The sequence below is a fragment of the Agelaius tricolor genome, unplaced genomic scaffold (assembly GCF_023055355.1).
Source record: "Agelaius tricolor isolate 1412-34295 unplaced genomic scaffold, bAgeTri1.0.p SCAF_1, whole genome shotgun sequence".
NCBI classification, from domain to species: domain Eukaryota; kingdom Metazoa; phylum Chordata; class Aves; order Passeriformes; family Icteridae; genus Agelaius; species Agelaius tricolor.
Genome location: NW_027269261.1, coordinates 83,878,555 through 83,899,031, shown reverse-complemented (window position 1 = coordinate 83,899,031; position 20,477 = coordinate 83,878,555). Strand labels below are relative to the sequence as shown.

The 20,477-nt window shown below is 37.7% G+C and overlaps 1 protein-coding gene across 20 annotated transcripts in view; it reads right to left on the bottom strand.

Annotated features, from left to right (window-relative positions):
* The window catches only part of MYT1L (myelin transcription factor 1 like), a 308,980-nt gene that overhangs the window by 88,259 nt on the left and 200,244 nt on the right, over positions 1 to 20,477 (bottom strand). For 14 of the 20 annotated variants that reach the window (XM_071441443.1, XM_071441425.1, XM_071441472.1 and 11 more), the window contains exon 6: positions 16,128 to 16,501. In XM_071441443.1, coding sequence (XP_071297544.1) covers positions 16,128 to 16,501 — 374 coding nt within the window. The remainder of the gene's footprint in view (positions 1 to 16,127; positions 16,502 to 20,477) is intronic. The other 6 variants (XM_071441452.1, XM_071441572.1, XM_071441497.1 and 3 more) reach the window with 1 other exon arrangement.

Below are 20,477 nucleotides of genomic sequence, written 5' to 3'. Positions count from 1 at the left end.
AAGGACTAATCTGAATTTCTTTCCTTTTATGGAGTGATTACTAACACATAAAGACAAACACATAAAGATATTACTTTTTAATTCATCTTCTTGCCATTTAAACAAATTTTAAAATGAATATTAATAAATTATTTTGGTATAAAAGCATTTTGAAGATTTAGTTTTCTGTGCAAATCAGTGCATTCTTGTCTAAAGGCAGAGGTGTTTTACATAACCAATGCCCTGAAACACTCCTTTTTGTCTGACCTTCATATGACCTATTATTATGCCTCTGTTTGTGTCACACCTGCATGAATAGCAAGCATCCTGATCTACAAATGTTCACACTAAGTATTGGTAGAATATGGATGTTCTTACTTGGGTTATTCTATTAATATAAAGACAGAGAGCACCAGGTAAAACAGAGCAACATACTTTTAAAATTTTCTGTCATTTGTTATTCATCCATGTTTTCCCAATCCAAATCCCTATGAGCTACCTGTATCGGTAGAGTTTTGGAAAACGATCTAAGGATATCTGACAGGCCTTCTGACAAGATCATGACTGAGGTAATTTTGCTTCAAGTGCCAGACTGCAAGAGCTTCTTAAAGGTTATCTAGGTTCCGACTCAAGCCAATATGTTTAAGATTTTGTCATTTCACCACAAGATACTGTTTGCCTTTCTTTGATCTTAAGAGACTGTCACATGCTATTGACAGTGCACTGATGCCACGGAATCATGCAGTAGCTGAGGCTGGAAGGGACCTCGAGAGGCTTTGTGGTACAACATCTGCTCAAAAAAAGTGCCAACTTAGAGCACTTATCAGGGCCCTGTTCTGTTAGTTCAGCTTTAAGGGTCTTCCAGGATAGAAATACCACAGCATCTCTGGGAAGTCTATTCCAGTGTTTGACCACTATCATAATCAGAAATTCATTCTTATTTCTAAATGGATTGATTTTTTGTTACAACTTGCATCTTGTCTCTTGCTACACACTAACATCTTCTGTCCACTCTCTGTACAAGTAGCTGAAGCCTAAGTTCTCCCCTTAGCTTTTTCTTCCTCAAGTGAACAAACTAGGTTTTTTCAGTGTTTCTGCACGTCATGTGGTCCAGCTCTTTAATCATCCTGGTTGTTCATCACTGGACTCCAATATTTCAAGATGTGCGCTGATGGACAAAATGATGTCTTTGGAGCATCTTGTGATGATGATGCTCCAAAACTCGGCCTATTACTCCACATAAAAAAGAGTAAGTGCTGCATAAAATGGAATAATAATTTCTTTTCCTTTTGATTTCTGTTTCTCAAGTCTTTTCATCCTGACAGCCTTTATTTCCAAAGTATTATTTCCAAAAGTCAAAAGGCAATTAATTTTCTGGGAATTATCTTGTTTTCCTCCACCACAGAGACAACAGAAAATACTTTTTGGTTACCTACAGGCATGCCTTTAAGTAGGAAAGGTCCTTGACTGGTATGAAGCCTGCTTGTTTAGTTTGCGGTATCTGCAATATTTGGTATAAAGGCATATGTTTAGGTTTGAGAAGAAATTTGCTGAGATTATCTGTCAACAGAAGTGGATATGCTGGGTTTTCAAGGGCAGGAAATTTAGCCAGTCACTCCCACCTGGTCCACACTTCTTTGTGAATCAAGTTCAGGCAGCCCTTAATTGTTTTAACTTGACTTCTGTCTGGGCAGATAATGAGATGGCTTTAGCTGATGACTGGCATTCATTTCATCCTACTTTTTCTCCCCGGGAAGTCAATATGAGGGAGGCAAGATATTTTATCTCACAGCCTTATAATGATTCAATGGAGTTTGGCAGTTTCTTGCCTTCTCTCAGGGTTCCACAGCTCAGCAGGGCACCAGGCAATGAGGAAACCAAAGCTATTCTCCAGATACTGGGATACAGCAGGAAGACAGCAGGGGAGCAGAGGACCAGCTGCACTGATGGCACAACACCCACTCAGAGAGCTCCTGGTATGGAGCTTCTCATGGGGCTATTCCTAAGAGTGCTCCAGAAACAGTGACCTGTGCCTATTCACAGTGACCTGTGAATATCTCTCCATATTCATTGCTTTACAAAGGATGCAGCCTGAAGAACACATTTTTCAGTTCATAAAGCAATATCTTTCTCACTGAGACAAGAGGTTGGAATCCTTAGTATAGGGATACATAATCTCTTTTTACTGGTTTTCTTTTCAGCTCAGATCTCTGACTCAGTGTCAGGCCATACTGAACATGTCTCCATATGAGCTACTCATCTAGATTCCATTTACAGCTAATGGACAAAAACATGCATCCTGGGATATGATTTTTCATCCTAACCTAGGTATCTATAGTAGATTGGCTGAATTATCCCCCAGAAGTGACTGTTTATCTTGATTCATTATCAATTAAACTGATGGGGTGAATCCTATTCATATTGCTTTCACTCAAAATTTTCAAGTTGATCCTTGCTGAATTTCAATGGTATCTTTAGTATGATACAGTAGGAACTGCTCAGTGAAAGGAATGAGGAGATACCCAAAAGAAGCTATCTTTTGGTTGTAGATAGACAAAGATATATCAAGAAAGGCTGATGTGGATGGGGTGCTACAGATGCTTTGGATGGGATATATGCTCATGACTGTATAATTTACATTATTGTTTGGTCTCCATTATAAGTTTAATTACTTTTTTATAGTTGTGTTTGATTACCAAAAAAAAGCCTGTTTGTGCTTTGATAAGCTGACCTGACTGGCCAAAGGGACAGAGGCACATATCACTACCATTCTAGAGGATGACAGAACTGCTAAATATGGTATTGAAATATGGCATTGAAATTTCTTCTTCATGTCTCTCTTTTTATCCCCTCAATGAGTTCAGTGCCAAAGAATCTGGAAAGACAAAGAAATCTATACGCACAAGTGCCAGACTTTACTTCATCTGAAATGTAAAAGTTTTAGTTAGGGTGTTTGTTCCTTTATTTTTATCCCTTCATCTAGCTTTTTAATCTGCATTTGTCTCATTCCCTATGTTCTCATGACAGGAAAGGCTGAGTAATAATCCATAGTGTAAGAAGAAAGTAAACACAAAGAATTCTTTACGTCTTTGGTTATAGCCCTCTATTATTAATATTCTCTTCTGTCCCTATTAATTAATGATGGAACAGTAAATGGAGAAGTCAAATGTGATTATTCATGCTGCTATACTCTTAGCAAGGCTCTGGCATGATTTTGACTTGAGTGATGTAGAAGTTTTCCAGCAGTGTCCAGATGAAGTGAAGAAGCACTGGTTAGGGACCATTCCCGAGGAGTTTGAATGTGGTGAACATATTTTGGATGGTAAAAGATTAGCTGTATATACACACAAATCATGCAACAGTTGAACTCAGCATTAAATGACTGGACTATCGTCTGTTTTATTCACTCACATGGATGTAGTCACTGATTAATGTGACTGAAGGGACAATGGCAGGAAAACCCATAAGCTGGGATAAATGGAGAACACATTTCAGAAGGAACAAGTAAGGCAAATGTAAACCATTTACCATGGGTTTACATGGCAAGGTTTTGGTAGCAGGGTGGGCTACAACTTCCAGCAACTTCCCCATGTTCATGAGAGCCAATGCCAACCAGCTCCACTGCTGGCAAAGGCTGAGCCCATCAATGATGGTAGGAAGATCTCTGTGATAACATATTTAAGAAGGCAAAATACAATTTATTGGGCAGAAGTAACTGCAGACAGAGAAGAGTTAAGTGAGAATATGTGAGAGGAACAGGAGGGGTAGGAGATGCTCCAGTCACTGGAGCTGAGATTCCCCTGCAGCCTGTGGTACAGACCATGGTGAGGCAGCTGTGCCCCTGCAGGCCCTAGAGGTCCCTGGTGGAGCAGAGATCCACCTGCAGCCTGTGGAGGAGCCCACATCTGAGCAAGTGGATGCTTGAAGGAAGACTGCAATGAAAAAGGCTCCTGTCAGGATCTGTAGCCCTATGGAGAGAGGAGCCTGTGGTGGAGCAAGTTTGCTGGCAGGACTGGTGACCCCATGGAGGACCCATACTGGAGGAATCTGCTCCTGAAGGGCTGCACCCTGTAGAAAGGGACCCATGCTGGAGCAGTGTAAGAACTGAAGCCCATGGGAAAGACTCAAACTGAAATTCATGGAGGACTGTCTCCCATGGGAGGGATCCCACAACTGAACAGGGGAAGGACTCCTTTCCCTGAGAAGGAAGCAGTGGGAGAAACAACCTGTGATGAACTGCCTGTAACCCTCATTCCCTTTCTCCCTGCACCACTGAAGAGAGCAGGCAGACCCTGGAAAAGAGGCTTTATTTTGCTTCTCATTATCCTCCTCTGATTTTCATTGGTAAATTCAAATAATTTCCCTAAGTTGACTCTGTTCTGCCTTTGAAGGCAACTGGTGAGTTATCTCTACCTGACTTTATCTCAGCTCAGGAGGGAAATGATAAGAGTGGCTTTGGTGGACACCTGGCACCTAGTAAGGGTCAACCCTGCCCAATCAAGCTACTCCAGTCAGCCAAGTACACATACACATTTCTCTTTTTTGAGGGGGCCTCAAAAAAGAGAAAATGGTGACTCAATGGCTCTTAGCAAGCTGCAAAGAGTCTTTAGCACCTTCTGTTTATTTGCCATCTACCTGTACAGATAGCCCATGTGACTGGAAGTGTGTAAGAATGAGAGTACCAGACAGCTGTTAAATGCAGGAAATGTATGCTACAGTACCAGATATAGATCACCTTTTATGTCACTATAGCATCTGGAAAGGTATTTCCAGTGAGGCTCTTTCAAGTACCTGTTCATCTGAAGACCTCACACTGCTCCCATTTTAGAATTTGAGTGATTTCACATTGCTATTCATATCTGCACTGGAATATCTGTCCCAATGATGAAAGCTTGTATTTTTTAAAAGGAGAGTATTTGCTGGAAAAATGTAACAACCTACATATTTACATACATTTCTATAAATTTCCAACTAAATATGTACCTACTAGCTAAGATGGGGTGACTTTGTTGCCAGTCTCACAGGGCCTAAACCGAGTTCAGCAGCACAGCCTCAGTGCATGGCTGAAATCTGTGTGCTGAGAATAACTATCCTCGCAGAAACAACAAGCAACAAACAAATAAATGAAACAACCACAATAGCCAGTTTTCCAACATGCATGCATGTAGATACAGAGAAAACCTTACACCAGACAAAACTAAAACCTGAGTCTGAGTCTGGTCTCAGGATCCTTCAGCCTAGAAGCTATTTTGCTGGAGTCCTCTGGTGAAAGTAATGTATGTGAGATAAAGTCAATACCTTTACTTCTGCCTGAAATTATTTATGTTGGTTTTTTTTCACCTTAACATACTGCTCCCTTAAAATTGCCTTTTGTGTGACTATTTTTAGATTCTAGTCTCATTAACTTAACTTTCTGTGCACTAAAGTATCTGAGCCAGGAATTAACCTATCCAACATGAACTTTTCCTCTCTGTTCTTTTGTATCTGGTGCTGTATTATGTTTTATGACTTAAAATGAATTTATTAAATGGAACTGCATCGAATCCATTCCTAAAACTCAGATAAACTGTGTACATTATTTCTACATTGCCTATCTTCTTGATGTGCAATTTGCAGATTTCAAGCAAAACACTTACTTGCCAGAGGACAGTAATTCTTTCTTTAAAAAATACAGTGCTATTAATTTTAGTTATGCATTTTTTAAACAGTTAGTAATTTGGATTCATTGCTGTTTGTATCTTATACAGACATCAAGTATAGTTTAAAAATCCTTATTTACAGTACTATAAAAAGTCTGAGAGAGTCCACACATATTGGATGGGGTTCTAAAAGTGCTCTGAATGTGTCTAGTTCTGATTCTACTAATGACAATGATAAAGAATTCTATTATTAAGAAAATAAGACACAGTAAGCTACTTCACATCATGAACTATAGGAAAATGCTCACATATAACTAGGGAGGAGAAAATATAGCAAAAAAAAACTGTGCTGCATTGCCTGTCGGTGTGGGCATTTTGTTTAGCCCTGATCTTCCATCTTAAAGCCTTTTAACTTTTAATTTAAAGATTCTTTACTGCAGCTTTCACATCTGTCATTTCCTGCTGTCCATGAAGGAATCCTAACAGCCTATTTCATTTGCTCTCTGCCGTATTCCCATGCTCACCTCCTAAGTGTTTCTTTACATCTTTCTGCATTTTTCTTTCCTGCATAACCCTGTCATCACTTTTACATTTGGAACTTATTGTTTCCACCTCTGGGTCTGAAGACCCTCCAGCTGCTGAATCAAATTTTTTTCTTAAACTCATACCATATCTTTAATGAGGATTTCAACATAAATCACTTTAAAAAAATCTTACAAATAGCATCAGTAATCTCTAAAACACTTTCAGATTAGACTTCTCATGTGGCATGTTGTATAGAAAAGAACAATCATATTCCTCTATTTCTTGGTGATACAACTACATCTATACTCATCTGTGCCTTAAATCTGGGAGACACCTTAACACCAATCAATCGTTCAAAGCTCTGCTCCGATGTGTACAGCTCCAGCCTTACAAAGCTCTCTGTCTATCTGCTATTTAAGCACCAAAAGATTCCAGACACTGGATCTTTTCATACATAAGTTTCCAGACAAACCTAATCCAATAGTTATGGCTCTAATGTACACCTGAAAGAAAAAGGCTTCCCATGAAGTGTTGCTTTGATTGGCTAGCCTAATTTGTAGCCAAGAAAAGAACGGTTTGTTTCCTTCTTCATTTCCCCTGCTCACCCCCATTTGCCCATCGCCCAGGTAATACACATTGTTTAGTGGGTAACTCACTAAGGAAACAGAAGAGTAAAAGCTCTCATGGTTTATATAGATTCCATATCATATTTCCTAAAAACATTTGCTAGTCACCAGAATAAAAGCTAGACTGGATTCAAGATCCATTAGGGAGCCAAAAACACAAGAGTAGAATAAGACCCATACTTTAAGACCCATACTTATTTTAATGCTAATTGGTCATGCAAAAATACGTGTTTATTGCAGACATTATACAAGGACATTTGCCTTGAAGATAGAAATGCAGCATCTCTTCCCTGTACCCACGACTGATTTTGTAGCCTAATATTAAGAAGTCAAGCCATAAGATGGTTACAGGGTCCCTGGAGCAAAGACAGAGCTCAGCATGGCCTGCTTCCTCAGGAGAATGATCCCCTTTGGCCTATAGCAGTCCTTGAGTGCTTCTTCTGGGGTGTGATAGAGCTCCATCACCGTGTGTGAGAGCATTCCCTATGCAAAGCAGTCACCGGTCTAGTCCCCAACCTCCTGTGCTAGGAACGAAGGACATGTGGCATTGAACTCCTGCATCACTTGTTACACTTAGCTCAGGCACCTGCATTACAGATAGGGGCACAATTTTCATTCCATTCTATCATGAAACATTTATCTTGTTCCATAAATGTAACAGGATCCTTGGAACCTAATCATAAAATTCCAGTTTCTATTCATTTAAAAGTTGTTCTTTTTGCCTGTATTTCCGGGGAAGGACATTCATAGACTGTGCTCACTAGATAATAAACAAACACTACTATAAAGTTTAGTATACTTTTTATAAGTCCAACTTCAGCCCTATTCCTAAAAATCATTTCATAATAATGATCTGATATTCTCTATTTGCACTATTACTTTTTAAAATATATTTTTCTCTTAATGATCTGAGGGCAAAGTTTTATTCAACACATTGCAATAGAAGAAGAAACAATTCTTAACTTTCCACTGGATGCCAGCCTTAAAGTTGAACAATGTTTTAATTATTGCAGATGGCAGAATGACAATATTCTGTAAATCTTCAGCCCAGTTTTTTACAGGGTGTCCAAGAAATTGCTTAGCAGATGTATCTTGTTTATACAGAACTCTATAATAAGTGGAGGCAGTTGGTGGAACAATAGATTTGATACAATAGAAATCTGAAGCAAAGCAGTTGCACAGCTTGCCTTAAGTATATGAATAGTAAGGAATCTCACCACATATGCTTTGTAATGACAGAACCCTAGTCTGACAAGGGCCTGAGCAGCTTTGCAAACACTCCTGTGTTAGGTGACTGGAAATGTTCATGACACACAGACCTTGCTCTTGTTCTGTCAGTAATCAATCCACGTCTGTGGAGCACAAGGAGGAAAATGTCTGCTTGATTTGTCTGGTTTTGTAATTTTAAGTTCAGTTCTTCTGTGGCATTCCTTTAGTGTCACAGCAATACTAGTACTTGCTCTTCCTATTTTATAGTATAGGCTGAAAAATTAAGCTTTTGGGACGACAGAACTATCACATGATGAGTTCACCTAATAAACCCCGACTAAATCTTGAGTTGTCAATCCTGTTAACTTTCTCTGACAGAGCCACCACAAATTTTTGCTATAGCAATAATGTTTACTGCAGACAGCATATAATATATGACACACTCTCCATGTGGTGATATAGATACTTGAAATGCTTCATGTTAGTGACAATTTTCAGTACTTTCTGCATGAAGCCTTAATGTAACCACATAATTGTGAGGATTTCAGTAACATTGACCAAACCCAGTCTCCTTAAGGTGGTTTCTTTCCTGTCATTAGTTTGGTTTAGTTTGTTTGTTTGTTTGGGTTTTTTGTATTCTGCTAAATGATTTGGCCTTCCTTGCTGTTCAGCTTGCTTAGAACAGCAGAATCTGTAGCTCCCAGAATCTACTGTCAAGGAAAAATATTGCATACATAATTTACAGAAGGGCAGGTATTTCTTATGATAAAAAACACTATGTCATATGTGATATCAGTGACAAAAGAAAAGAATTCAATTGCTTTGAGACCTATAAAATAAGGAAGAAATGCATCCATAACACAAGTCTTCAAAAGTACATATACATGTTCATTAGACATCAATGTTTATGTTTCAAAATAATTCTTTTTTAGGTTTATATGTTTCAGTTAAAAAAAATTCTGTGATTTGAGGTATTTTCTAGGACTGCAAATTTGATTTGTGAGAATGGACATGGATCAGAAGAAATTATCAACCCAGTCTGTAATTTTATTTAATTTTATTATCTCCTGGAGGAGCTCTAATAAGGCAAAATTAACTCCCACAGCTACCAAATAAAGTTCTCTGCTTTTCAGGGTAAAAAGCTACTGTTTGTGTTCACTCTTTTAGGACAAACACTGTAAGCCCAGCGAGAATTGTGAATTGAGAGGGTCATCAAAATTGCTCGTAGAGCTGCACTCTAAACACAAGAGGAAAACCAGGAACCTCCAATACTGACCAAGCAAATGTTATTTTAAAGACTTATTACTTCTGTAGTGTCCAGAAGGATTCACACAGAATCTGTGGTCACTGTGTAAGGTGCAGTACAGTGTGGGCAATGGACTCTTTGAAGTAGCACTGTGACAAAGCAATTCAAAGAGAGATCATGAAGAGATCAGTTCTGTACAACCCCTGGATATGTTTCTAAAAGTGACATATTCCAGATGTGAGACCTTCTACAAAAGCGTCAGGTCATTTACAAATATGGATGCAAAGAGCTGCTATATAAATTGAGTTAATTATTGGTTCTTTAAAGCACTACATCATATAACCAACTGGCTTCTTGGCACAATTGTGCCAAAACCAGATCATTGGCAATAAACAGGTTACAGAGAGTCTAAGTGAGAACAGAGCTACAGCTCCAAGACTACAGCACTTTAATTTCTTCTCCAATCCATCTTATTCCAGAAAGAATTAATTTTACAGTAAGATCTTGCCAGACATAAAATGAAATAGGAAAAAGTCAAGGATCTACTCAGCATTTTTCTGCAGACAGAAGGATGCAATGGAAATGCAGAAAAGGCAGCCTTTCCCTGAGGAGCGCAACCTGTGAGAATCCAAAGCAGTGCTGCACAGACATGCTTCCTTTCCAAACCTACTGCTCTGGCAAAACTAGAGAAAGCTTTGGTCACAGACAAGCCCAGAAACAATTTGACAGTACAAGGGCCCAACATCACATGTTCAGCTAACACTGAATGAAGGGGTTAGTGTATTAAAAACACAATAAAGCAGCCCCATGCCATGTGAAACAGTTTAAGAACAAAGCAGCATTGAAGTCTAAGATGTGGTGCTGAATGTGCTCCTTGATGCTTTTACCAAGGCCTTCAGTTCACACCATGAATGCTTTAAGTATGCCAGTGTCCTCTACAGAATTCCTGCTTACATCAACTGAAGTTGTGTATGATAGAGATCTATAATCTGTCTCATCAAAGGTGAATAATCTCCTTACACTACAGAAAGCTATAATTGAATAATTTGCTTTTGGAGGATATTCCACATAATCATTTAAGTCCTTTTGTTTGTAGGAAAGGAATTAAATATATAAGATGGAGAGTTAAATAAATCTAAGTTTTTAGACACAGCCCAGAAGTTTTACTGAGCTTCTGAGTTAAAAATTCAAATTGAAGTAAGTCTTCTAAAATAGTTTTCAAACAGAGAAAACTTAGGGATGACATGTGCAACATATCACCTCACATAAATGGAACTCTACTGACATAAAGCTATTCTTGACTTGTCTTGATGCAAACAACTCAGTATCAAACCCAATCTTACTTAAGAGAATTTAAAATTATGTTTAAATATTGCTGTTTAATGAGTTTAAATTATATTGTCTATGTATAGTAAAGCCCTTGAGCATGGAACACAGTAAAAAGCAGAATTTACTAACACTTGAGTCATATTTAAGCAATCAACAAACCAACCAACTGAACAACCAACCAACCACAAACACATAACAATAACAAAAAGATCCAAACTTTTTCCACAAGAACTAGAAGTATCCAGGGGATATTTACCACCTAGCTGTTTCCCCACCCTACTCCAACAACCTTGGGGTTTCCAGGCCTGAACTACCAGTACCAAATGTTTTAATTGCATTATTTCCAACAAAAGTTTTTAGTGAAAATGCTGAGGCTTAATCTCTCAGTATGAAATATAAACAGCTAAACAGCAGAACATGTTGTAATCCATGCTTGCTTCTTCAATGGAAAAAGCAGTTATCACAGATTCACAGAATATTCTAAGTTGGAAGGGAACTCCAAGGATCATCGAGTGCAACTCTTAAGAAAATGGCTTATAAAGGGATCAAACACACAGCTTGGGTATTATTAGCATTATGCTCTTATCAACTGAGCTAATCTCGGTATCAATAAAAGTTCTTATCCTGAGCCTTGACTCAACAACTCCCTGGCTTGAGCATTTAACAAGACCAGACTGGTAACTAGACCAGAAAGTAACTTGAACTTTTTATCCAGAGGAAAAGAATGCACTGGCCAGGATAACTGTCGTCCAGCAGCAACTCTTAATTTTTTGTTTTCTTCAAGTGGCTATTATTAGGGTGTGAGACATGTTAAGCACAGGCTATCTTCTTTAATCAAGGTACAGTACAACAGTAAAATGTATTAGCAAAGAGTTTACATCTGCTTTGTCTTATGTAAACATCAGGTATTTTTTTAGTCTTCTTTGGCCTCAAAAAAGACACTTTTTCCCATACACATTGTCCTAGGCAGTGAAATGATGCTTTCTGGCCTCTTAATTTAAAGCTATAATTTACTTCTACTAGGTGTTTTGTCTGTGAGTACACGTGAATTTAGCTCTCTGCTCTGATTAAGACTGATCACCTACTGTGTTCATCAAACAGATGACCACTTTCCTTCTAGCAGTTTGAATAAATGAACATGATTAGTGGTCAGCAGGCTGACAGATGACCTTGCTAATACAGATAGGTTGTCTTCGTTTCATCAAGATGTTTACGTTATCAGGAGTGCTTTCAGCAGCATGCACAGCTGGAAAGCTCTGTGGCAACATGTTTTCCTCAGCACATGGGCTTCTTTCATCTTTTAGATTAGTGTTTGCATCTTTTCTTGCTTAGAGGACACAAGTGCTTCAGACACAATCTGCTAAGGGGATCAGGAAGATAGTGGAGGGCAATAACAATCCTAATAGAGCTGGTAGATGGATTTCACATTTTGAGGGTCTATCTGTGTTGAGTTCATGCAAATGAAAGAAAAACACAAAACATTATGAAGTTTTTTTAAAACAATCCTACAATTTAAACAAATATCGTTGGATTCAATGATCTTAGAGGTCTCTTCCAACCTAAATAATTTTATTATTCTATGAAATATGAAAACAGGTAGAACATCTATGTCCATGTGCTTGCTTTTCTTATTAGAAAAACCTGTACTGTGTCTCCTTTGAATACACACTGCTATCTGGTTTACAGCTATTTCTGAAGTGTATTTCACTTGAAAAATTCGGTGCAATACCACATATTAGTATACTGGTTATGCCAATTACTTTGAGTTCAAAAGAAAGTGTAAGGGACCATCTAAAAGACTCCTAATTCACCTGTTAAGAAATTGCACTAATTTCTGTAGCATCATCTGTGAAATGGATTTGAATGATGTATCAAATTTCCTTAGGTCTAGAATCAACCTAACTCCTCCTGTTCCTGATTAGAAAATATCTGGAGTACAAGCAGTTTGAATGTCTTCATGTAATATGGACTAAATGGCTCCTTGGAACATCTATTCCAGGACCTTCTCCAAGGGAGATTTTTTTTTTAAAATAGAAAAGCATTGTGAAATGGTCTTCAGGATCCAACTACCTGAAGCAAGCTCATCTCAAAAGAAGGTACTTTGGTTTGTCTTGAAAACTGAATGCACACTTCAGTTTTTAATCCAAAGGTTCTTGGCAGTTGCCATCACAGAGAACACGTGCTCCAAAAGAAGCCTTTACTCTCACTCCTTCCCATTTGTATTTCAATTTACAGGTTAGGCTATCACAGGTAACACAGGTCATCTCTATCTTTCCTTTTTTTCCCTGGGACAGAAGGGAAATCACAAAGATTCATCTTTCCTTTAGCAGTTGTGCTGAACATAAGGGCTTCTCAAGTCTCTTCATAGATAGGTGGATAAATACTTGCTCTTCAAAGAGATTCAGATTTAATGGAAATTTAGAGGATATGCTAGCTATTGATGGAGAGTTTAAAACATGAATTTTGGTTCAAAGGATTGTGTAGAGAACTACAAGCACAGAATTTAGGACCAATCAGAAAAAGTTTGCTTCATTTTTTTCCTTGTAGTTTTAAATTGATATTTTGAGATTTATCAGACTGTTAGGATAGATCTGTATTTTCCAAGTCCTTTAGATTACTAATGATAAGGCTACAAAGACGTGATTTTCAAAAAGGCTGTGATGGTTTCAGTGAATGCCCAAGTATTTCCAATAGGAATTGTTTATCTACATTACCTGTATACTACTTATATCTGCTGAGAATGCCATCCAAAATTCCCATTCCTTTAAGCAAAAAAGGAATGGGCAATGACACAACAGTGACATACCTGAGTTTCCCAGGATTTACCCTTTTCTGCTAGAAAACTGAATTTGACCTAAGAAACAGTAAAATACCCTACTATTACAGTCCTACCCTCTCCCTTCCCCCTCCTCCCCATTTCTGCCTCTGTAGTCCTATCCTATACTTGCTGATGGAATTCTTCTGTCACCAATACTTATGATTTTAAGTGTTCCATTCACCTAGATTATAGCTACTTCTGGAACTTTTCTGAACTGCGATCATCTACAGCACTAGTGACAAAAACTTTCATGAGAACTGTGTAGCCATCCTGGTGACCAGTGGAAAATTCTGCATTTTGTTTCTAGGGACAGGAATACTATGGCACATTAAGACTTCCTGCTATGGTGACTTATAAGGTGGTTTGCTACAATATTGTAGTGAACCTTGTAGTGAGCAGCAAGTGATTGACTATTAAATTCATAGCTGACAGATCTAATTTTCCAAATAGTCAATACGTAAAGGCAAGAGTCATATTCAGGCCATGTAGTTTAAGAATATCTAATTTTGCACTTTATTTTTCTGGAAAATCACCAGTCCAAATTCTATCAATGCAGATTATGCTACAAGCAGGATAAAGTGAAACATCTATATTCCTACTGGAAATCATAGGAAAGAAACTATTTTTAAAATATGATTTATTGATTAGCCTCTAGACCTCACAACAACCAAACTGTCATTACTCTTTACTCTTTGGCATAGACATAAGGAACTCCATACTACCTTCCTAATTAATTGCTAGAAACTTTTCCTTGTAAATCATCTCTGCTCTAACTAGGACTGTTGCATACTGACTACTATGTTGACACTCAAAAGGATCATGAAATACTTTTGAAATAAAATCCTATAATCACTTCTCTGATTTCAAGAGGAATTTTTCTTAATGACTATATCATTATCATAATCATTTATATAGAATATATATTTATTTATTAATATACTTTTGTTTTATTACTGCAATCGCATGAGTTCCTAAGAAAAACTTGACCTATGTAAGTTTTAATTTCAAGTAATATGCAGAGCAGCTAATAGAGGTACCTTTGTAAATTTTTTGCAGTTCTTAACCACAGCCTACTATATATGGAAGGAAAGCAGTCAAAAAACAATGTCAGCCTCTTCACATTGATTAGGACCACTAACTGCATGTGTAACTGTGTTAGAATAAGTAAACCACTGTGTTTCATTATCATAGAAAAATAAACTGAGGATCAAGCCTGCTGGCTTGCCAGAAGCAATTTTTTTGAGCTCTTGAGTTTTGCTTTAGGTTTGTTTTTGTTTTTTTTTCCTTTCATCATTTTTGATAGTGTAGATTCAAAGTTTTAATGTCAGCTGAAATCACAGCAGCAGTTGCACCATAATCTATACACCAACAAACTTAGTCACCACTATATTTGAAGAAACTGCTGGACATCCCGCACTTGCTCATTAAGAGAGCAACAGCAGTTGCACATCAGCCTCATCTAACACAGCTTCTCTTCCAGGTTCTGAAACAGCAGAGTTCCCTGCAAAAGGAAATTACTTCCTTGTTGCATCAAACTCATGCAACTTTTAAGACTGACAATTTATCCTTTACTAATTTTGTGGTAATTCAGGCAATTGAGGAAACGCTACAGATGCAGTATCTGAGAAAACTCTGATAGCCACCCAGCTGGCCACCATCTCACCCAAAGAGAAAGAACACTTCCAAAGTCTTTAAGATTTAAGATCTGACCTTACAGAATGCTGAAACAAAAGTCACACAACTTTCATACCTGGTTCCTAAGAGGAATCCAACTGAGGAGTGCTGAAAGCTTTTCTTATATTTTTATTGGTTAGAAAGGTGAATCTACCCAACCAAAAACGTGTTCCCTGGAAATGGGAACAAAATACTTTTTAGATAGCTCATTAATTTTTGCATGATTCCTTCATTTCACCCCAGTGCATTATGATGTCTGTCATCAGCATAAGGAGCAAATGGACAGTGATTACATATTTTGAAAGTATTATATGAAGTCCAATATCCCAAAAAAAGAGAAAGTTGAATAGTCTAATCACAATGCTACTGCATTAATTTGGTTACTACCAGTAACCTGTATGTCTAAATGGCATTTATGCCATGGCATGATAACAAAAATATATAAACTTTAGAAAGATGTTATCTATGTAAAACTGTCACTCACTGTATTTTTAATAGAATCAACTAAAGCACACAAATTGAAGTCTAAAAGAACCAAAGTATATTATAATAGTTAGTTCTGAATAGTTTCTTACAGTGGGGGGAAGTATAGGGCAAAATTTTCAATGGGAAGAGGTCCATTTTTGCTCACAAAAATTATCTGCAAACTTGTGACAGAATTTATGTGGGCAATTGTTGACATCCTGTAAACAGATCTAGCAAATACCCTTGCAAATGATCAGTACAGGCACCCAGCTGTAGCTGATGCTTTGCTTGTACCTTGGTGAATATTCTCCTGGTAAATTCATGCATTAATCCACACTAGGATTACATTTTATGCAAGCATTTTTAGCACAAACATACCTCCACCCTCCTTGTTTGAACTGTGAGTGCTGGTGTAAAACATTTGGAAGACAGACTTATTAAAATAAATGTTAAGAGAACACAGTGGGGTATATTTTCAGTGTGGAGCAGAGAGATTTAACTGCATGACTTCCATTAGCTTTAATGAGAACTGAACAGCTAAATCCTCACACACCACACTAGAAGATTAACCCAGAAAACACACATTGTTTACTTTTTACTAATACTCTGATTATTACCACGTTCTTCCTCCTCCTCCTCTTCTTCCTCCTCTTCTTCTTCCTCCTCCTCTTCATCCTCCACATCTTCACCTTCCTCTTCATCCTCCTCTTCTTCCTCCTCAATCTCCTCTTCTTCTTCTCGATCTATCTCCTCATCATCCTCCTCCTCGTCACCTTGCTCCTCATTATCATCAGAATATTCCTCCTCCTCTTCATCCTCTTCCTCCTCTTCCTCTTCCTTTTCATCCATCTCCTCTGTTCCATCAGTTTCATAGCACTCATCTACTGAAGAGTTGTCTGCTTTAACCACAAAGGGTTTTCTTTTGGGGGCTGGTTCTTGGGGTTGCTTATCTTGTGTTTTTCTTTTTTTTGCCAATGGACAGCCATAAACACTGTTCAAAAATAAAAGATGAAAATTATAACATTATCCCCCAGATTTTATTTAGTCATATTCTAATACTACATCATGATTAGTTGCTGTTCACAAAATGCATGTTTTCAAAGGAAAGTTATGTTTAGGCAATGATGACCAAGGGGAAGGACACAAAACCTCTGAAAATGCAACTGACTATTATTTGCCTGAAAATGTCACACATACACGACAGCACAACAGTTTCAGAAGTGATACAAATGTGTGTTTCTCCTTCTCATTAATTTTTATCTTCTACATTATTTATCTCCTTTCCAAGGCAGATGAATATAGTTAAAATCCAGCAATCTTGTCCTACCTGTAGCTAGCAGTACAAAATTCAGGAATAAAGCAATACTTCAAAATTTTTTAGTGTTCAGTATTTTGATTGTGTGCAATTATGTTTCAATTCAATGATGTTTAAATAATAAAAAATATGATCATACTTTGAATGATGTTGTTTGTCATTATTATACATAATAACATCATAATAATAAAAAAACAATAATGAATCACTCCTAAATTCCCCACTGTTTTTGTCTATAATATGCTACAAGGCTGGACAAATGGGAAAGCAACACAACCAACCCAAGTAATTATCATGGCCAGTGTTACAAGTGTTCTCATATTAAAAAAAAATCCAATCAATAAATAAAATCTTTTGTCAATGAAGAAGGACTTTTCAAAATTGAGTACCACTTCCTTATGGATCATTTTAATGCATTATAACAGAAATAGTATTTCAGAGTCCTAGTTTTCTACCAAAGTATCCACCTGTTTCTGAAAGGTCACATAATCTGGGTTTGTTGAACCTGATCTCCCTTGTGTAACCTCTATAACCTCCTGTGCAGAGTGACTGCACATACACATTCTTTTTTGTTTAAAGAACTTCCTCATTGAAGTTTTTCATTTTGTGATTATAACATTACTCAAGCTGTATCAGTTTTTAATCTTCTTCCTGTGATTAACTAGTTTTGGGATATTTCAACTGTTTTTTATAACCTTTTCTGCATATCTATTAATAACTTACCCTTTTATGTTATATTCTTTCTCCCTTTTTCCCAGTACTCTGAGGATCTCTTATTTTTTTCCACTCTAATAATGCTTCATATTCTCTTGACAGACCACTGAAAAATCTGGTGCCTCACCACATTTCGTACTACACTATGTGGTGTCCTCATAGTCTTGATCATGGTCTAATTTAATTGCATCCCAGCAGCTATGCATCTCAATTACTTAAACTGCTACTTAGGTAAAAACAATTCTATTTAAGCACTCAATCACTTTATTTAAGTGCCTCACTTAGCTATTGTCTTACCTAAATTTCAAATCACTTGTTCACTTGTTCAGTCTGCCTGGCACACACATATCCAAGGAACATAGAGTCACAAAAGATGGTATTCATGAAAAACCTGCTATGGGAGATCTCTGTGCAACACAGGCAACTTTCTCTCTGTGGGGACAATAGGTGTCTTTGAAGTCTAATCTAGCATGCCTAAAAACACCTGCCTCCTTAACACTATGTAGAAATACTGTGTAAATTTTAAGTACATCCATCTAGCCAGATTCCAATGCACTTCACTTGGGATTAGGGTAGTAATCCCTAGCAGAATATGGATTCCAGACACCTGCATCAAAGTTGAGGCCTAGTGGTGCAGGCTAGAGGGGGAATAGACCCACAACCTCCAGATTCCAAAGCCATGTTCCATCGAGAAGGAATTTTCGGTGGAAGACCATCCTCTTATGGAAGATGAGCCCCAGTACACCTGGAAGCGAGAAACTCTGATGCAACAGGCTAGCAAAAACCTGAATCTTCACTAATTTTAAGAGCCCTAAACCTGAAAAAATAGAGAGCCCTAAGCTTCTGGTGTTTTCTCTTTGGACTATATTTGTTCCCATCTAACGACACTTCAAAGTAAAACCTATAAATATAGAAGAAATCCTTGTCCTAGATCACCACTACAGTTCAGTGCCAAATGACTGTCCTGCCTCTTGTTCTGTTGAATCCTCCTCTTGGTCAGGACCCAGCTGCCCAGAAACAAGGGGAAATGTAGGACATGTTTCCATGGAAAAAATTCCACATAATCACAGTCAAGCCACAAACAGGAATTCAATTTCCAACAGTCTGGACACTGCATAATACCTGGGGTGAAAGGGAAGCACTGTTTCTTGTAGTTCTGACCACTCCAGGTTTATTTTGGTACTTTCCCTGGTGCTATAGGGTTTCAGCAGCTGCCTATTTAAATTCTCTGCATGGAGCTCTGAGAGAAGGCAGATAAATTTTTCCTCAGAACTAGAACTTCATAGTGTGTGCTGTGCCGAGGAAAATGGCTGGAAAATTAGGGAGGAATCTGTTTCACTTACTCATCTAACAGAGGCTGCATCTTGGAAAACAAGAGTTGATCACGTCCTGAGGCTCAGGCAGGTTTTAGAAACTTGCACATGAGTTTATTACTTATTTAAGCAGACAGGTTAACATTTACTGAATGGATGTGTCCTGCTTTCTTGCTTTCTGTTCCTTCTCTTTCGGATGCATGCTACCCTCACCATAGCTTCTTCAACACCATTATTTGTTAAATATGTGTTCTCAAAATCCTGGTCTTTATTTCCAAAGACGTGAGTAGGCCTACCCCCAGAAATCTCCATGATTTCCTTTCTTCCTCTTATTATAACCTCCTTAGAACTTTGCACTGATAACACTTCAGGCAGCTCTGAACTAAAAGGGCACCCAGAGATGTGTAACTGTGAACATTTTTCCCCACTGGCATTCATACAAACTATAATTTTTCATAGAATCATGGAATGGCTTGGCTTGGATGGGACTTTAAAGAACATCTACTTCCAACTCCCCTGCCACGGACAGGGACACCTTTCACTAGATCAGGTTGCTCTAAGTCCCATCCAACCATGGCCATTTTGTCACACTAAAGCCAGAACATTAGTTTCATCCTGGTCCAATCTTTTTTCATTTAAGAATACCAAGTACTTGTAATGCCCCAAAACAATCTCTTTTGCAATTCACAGAAATGTAAGAAGTGAGGCAAAGGATAGGGGGCTAACAAATACATCTATTTTGGTTTGAACTGTTTAATTTTTGTATTTGACAACTATCAAGAACTACATGACTTTTTAGATACAAATTATTGGTCAAAGGTAGAAAGAAATCATCACTGCCATTTTTTGTCATCTTTAGGATTTTGTCACATCTTTATGGTCTTCTATACAGTATATTATAAAGTTTGTGAGAATCTATGGCATTACTTGGGATTCAGGACCCCCTGGTAAGTGCATAACTGGCAATGGAAATCAATTCCAGTTAGCTGTATGATGACTTTGATGCTTTTATAAAGCTCATTAAATAACTATTTGGAACTCAGCTATTCAAGTAAAGTTGTGAACTTTGACTTTAGTTTATATCTTTATGAATCTGTGGTCAGTGTCTTTCCTTATAGAATTAAAACTGAGGATACATCAGCAACTACAAGAAACAAGTATTTGTATATTGTAGTGGCTGGACCCAACATTAAGGCTTGGAAATATGTAGTTTTTCTAAGGAAATGGGTTATATTTCTAAGGAAATACGCTAGTTCAAAGAATCACAGAATGGTTTAGGTCAGAAAGGACCTTAAAGATCATCTATTTGAGCCCCTCTGCCATGGACAGGGACACCTCTCACTAGACCAGATTGCTCAAGGCCTTGTCCAAGGCAGCCTTGAGCATTTTCAGGGATCCACAACCTCACTACTCACAGCAAAAAATTTCTTCCTCCTATCCAGCCTACATTTCTTCTCTTCCAGTTTCTATTCATTACTCCTTTTCCTATCACTAGTTAACTTAACTTCAACTCAGCTTTTGTAAACTCTCCTAATTAATTTGTACCAGATATATCCACAACCCTGGATCTGGTTTTGTCTTTACTTGGATTTATACTTGATAAAGCTACCATTGCAATGATTTTT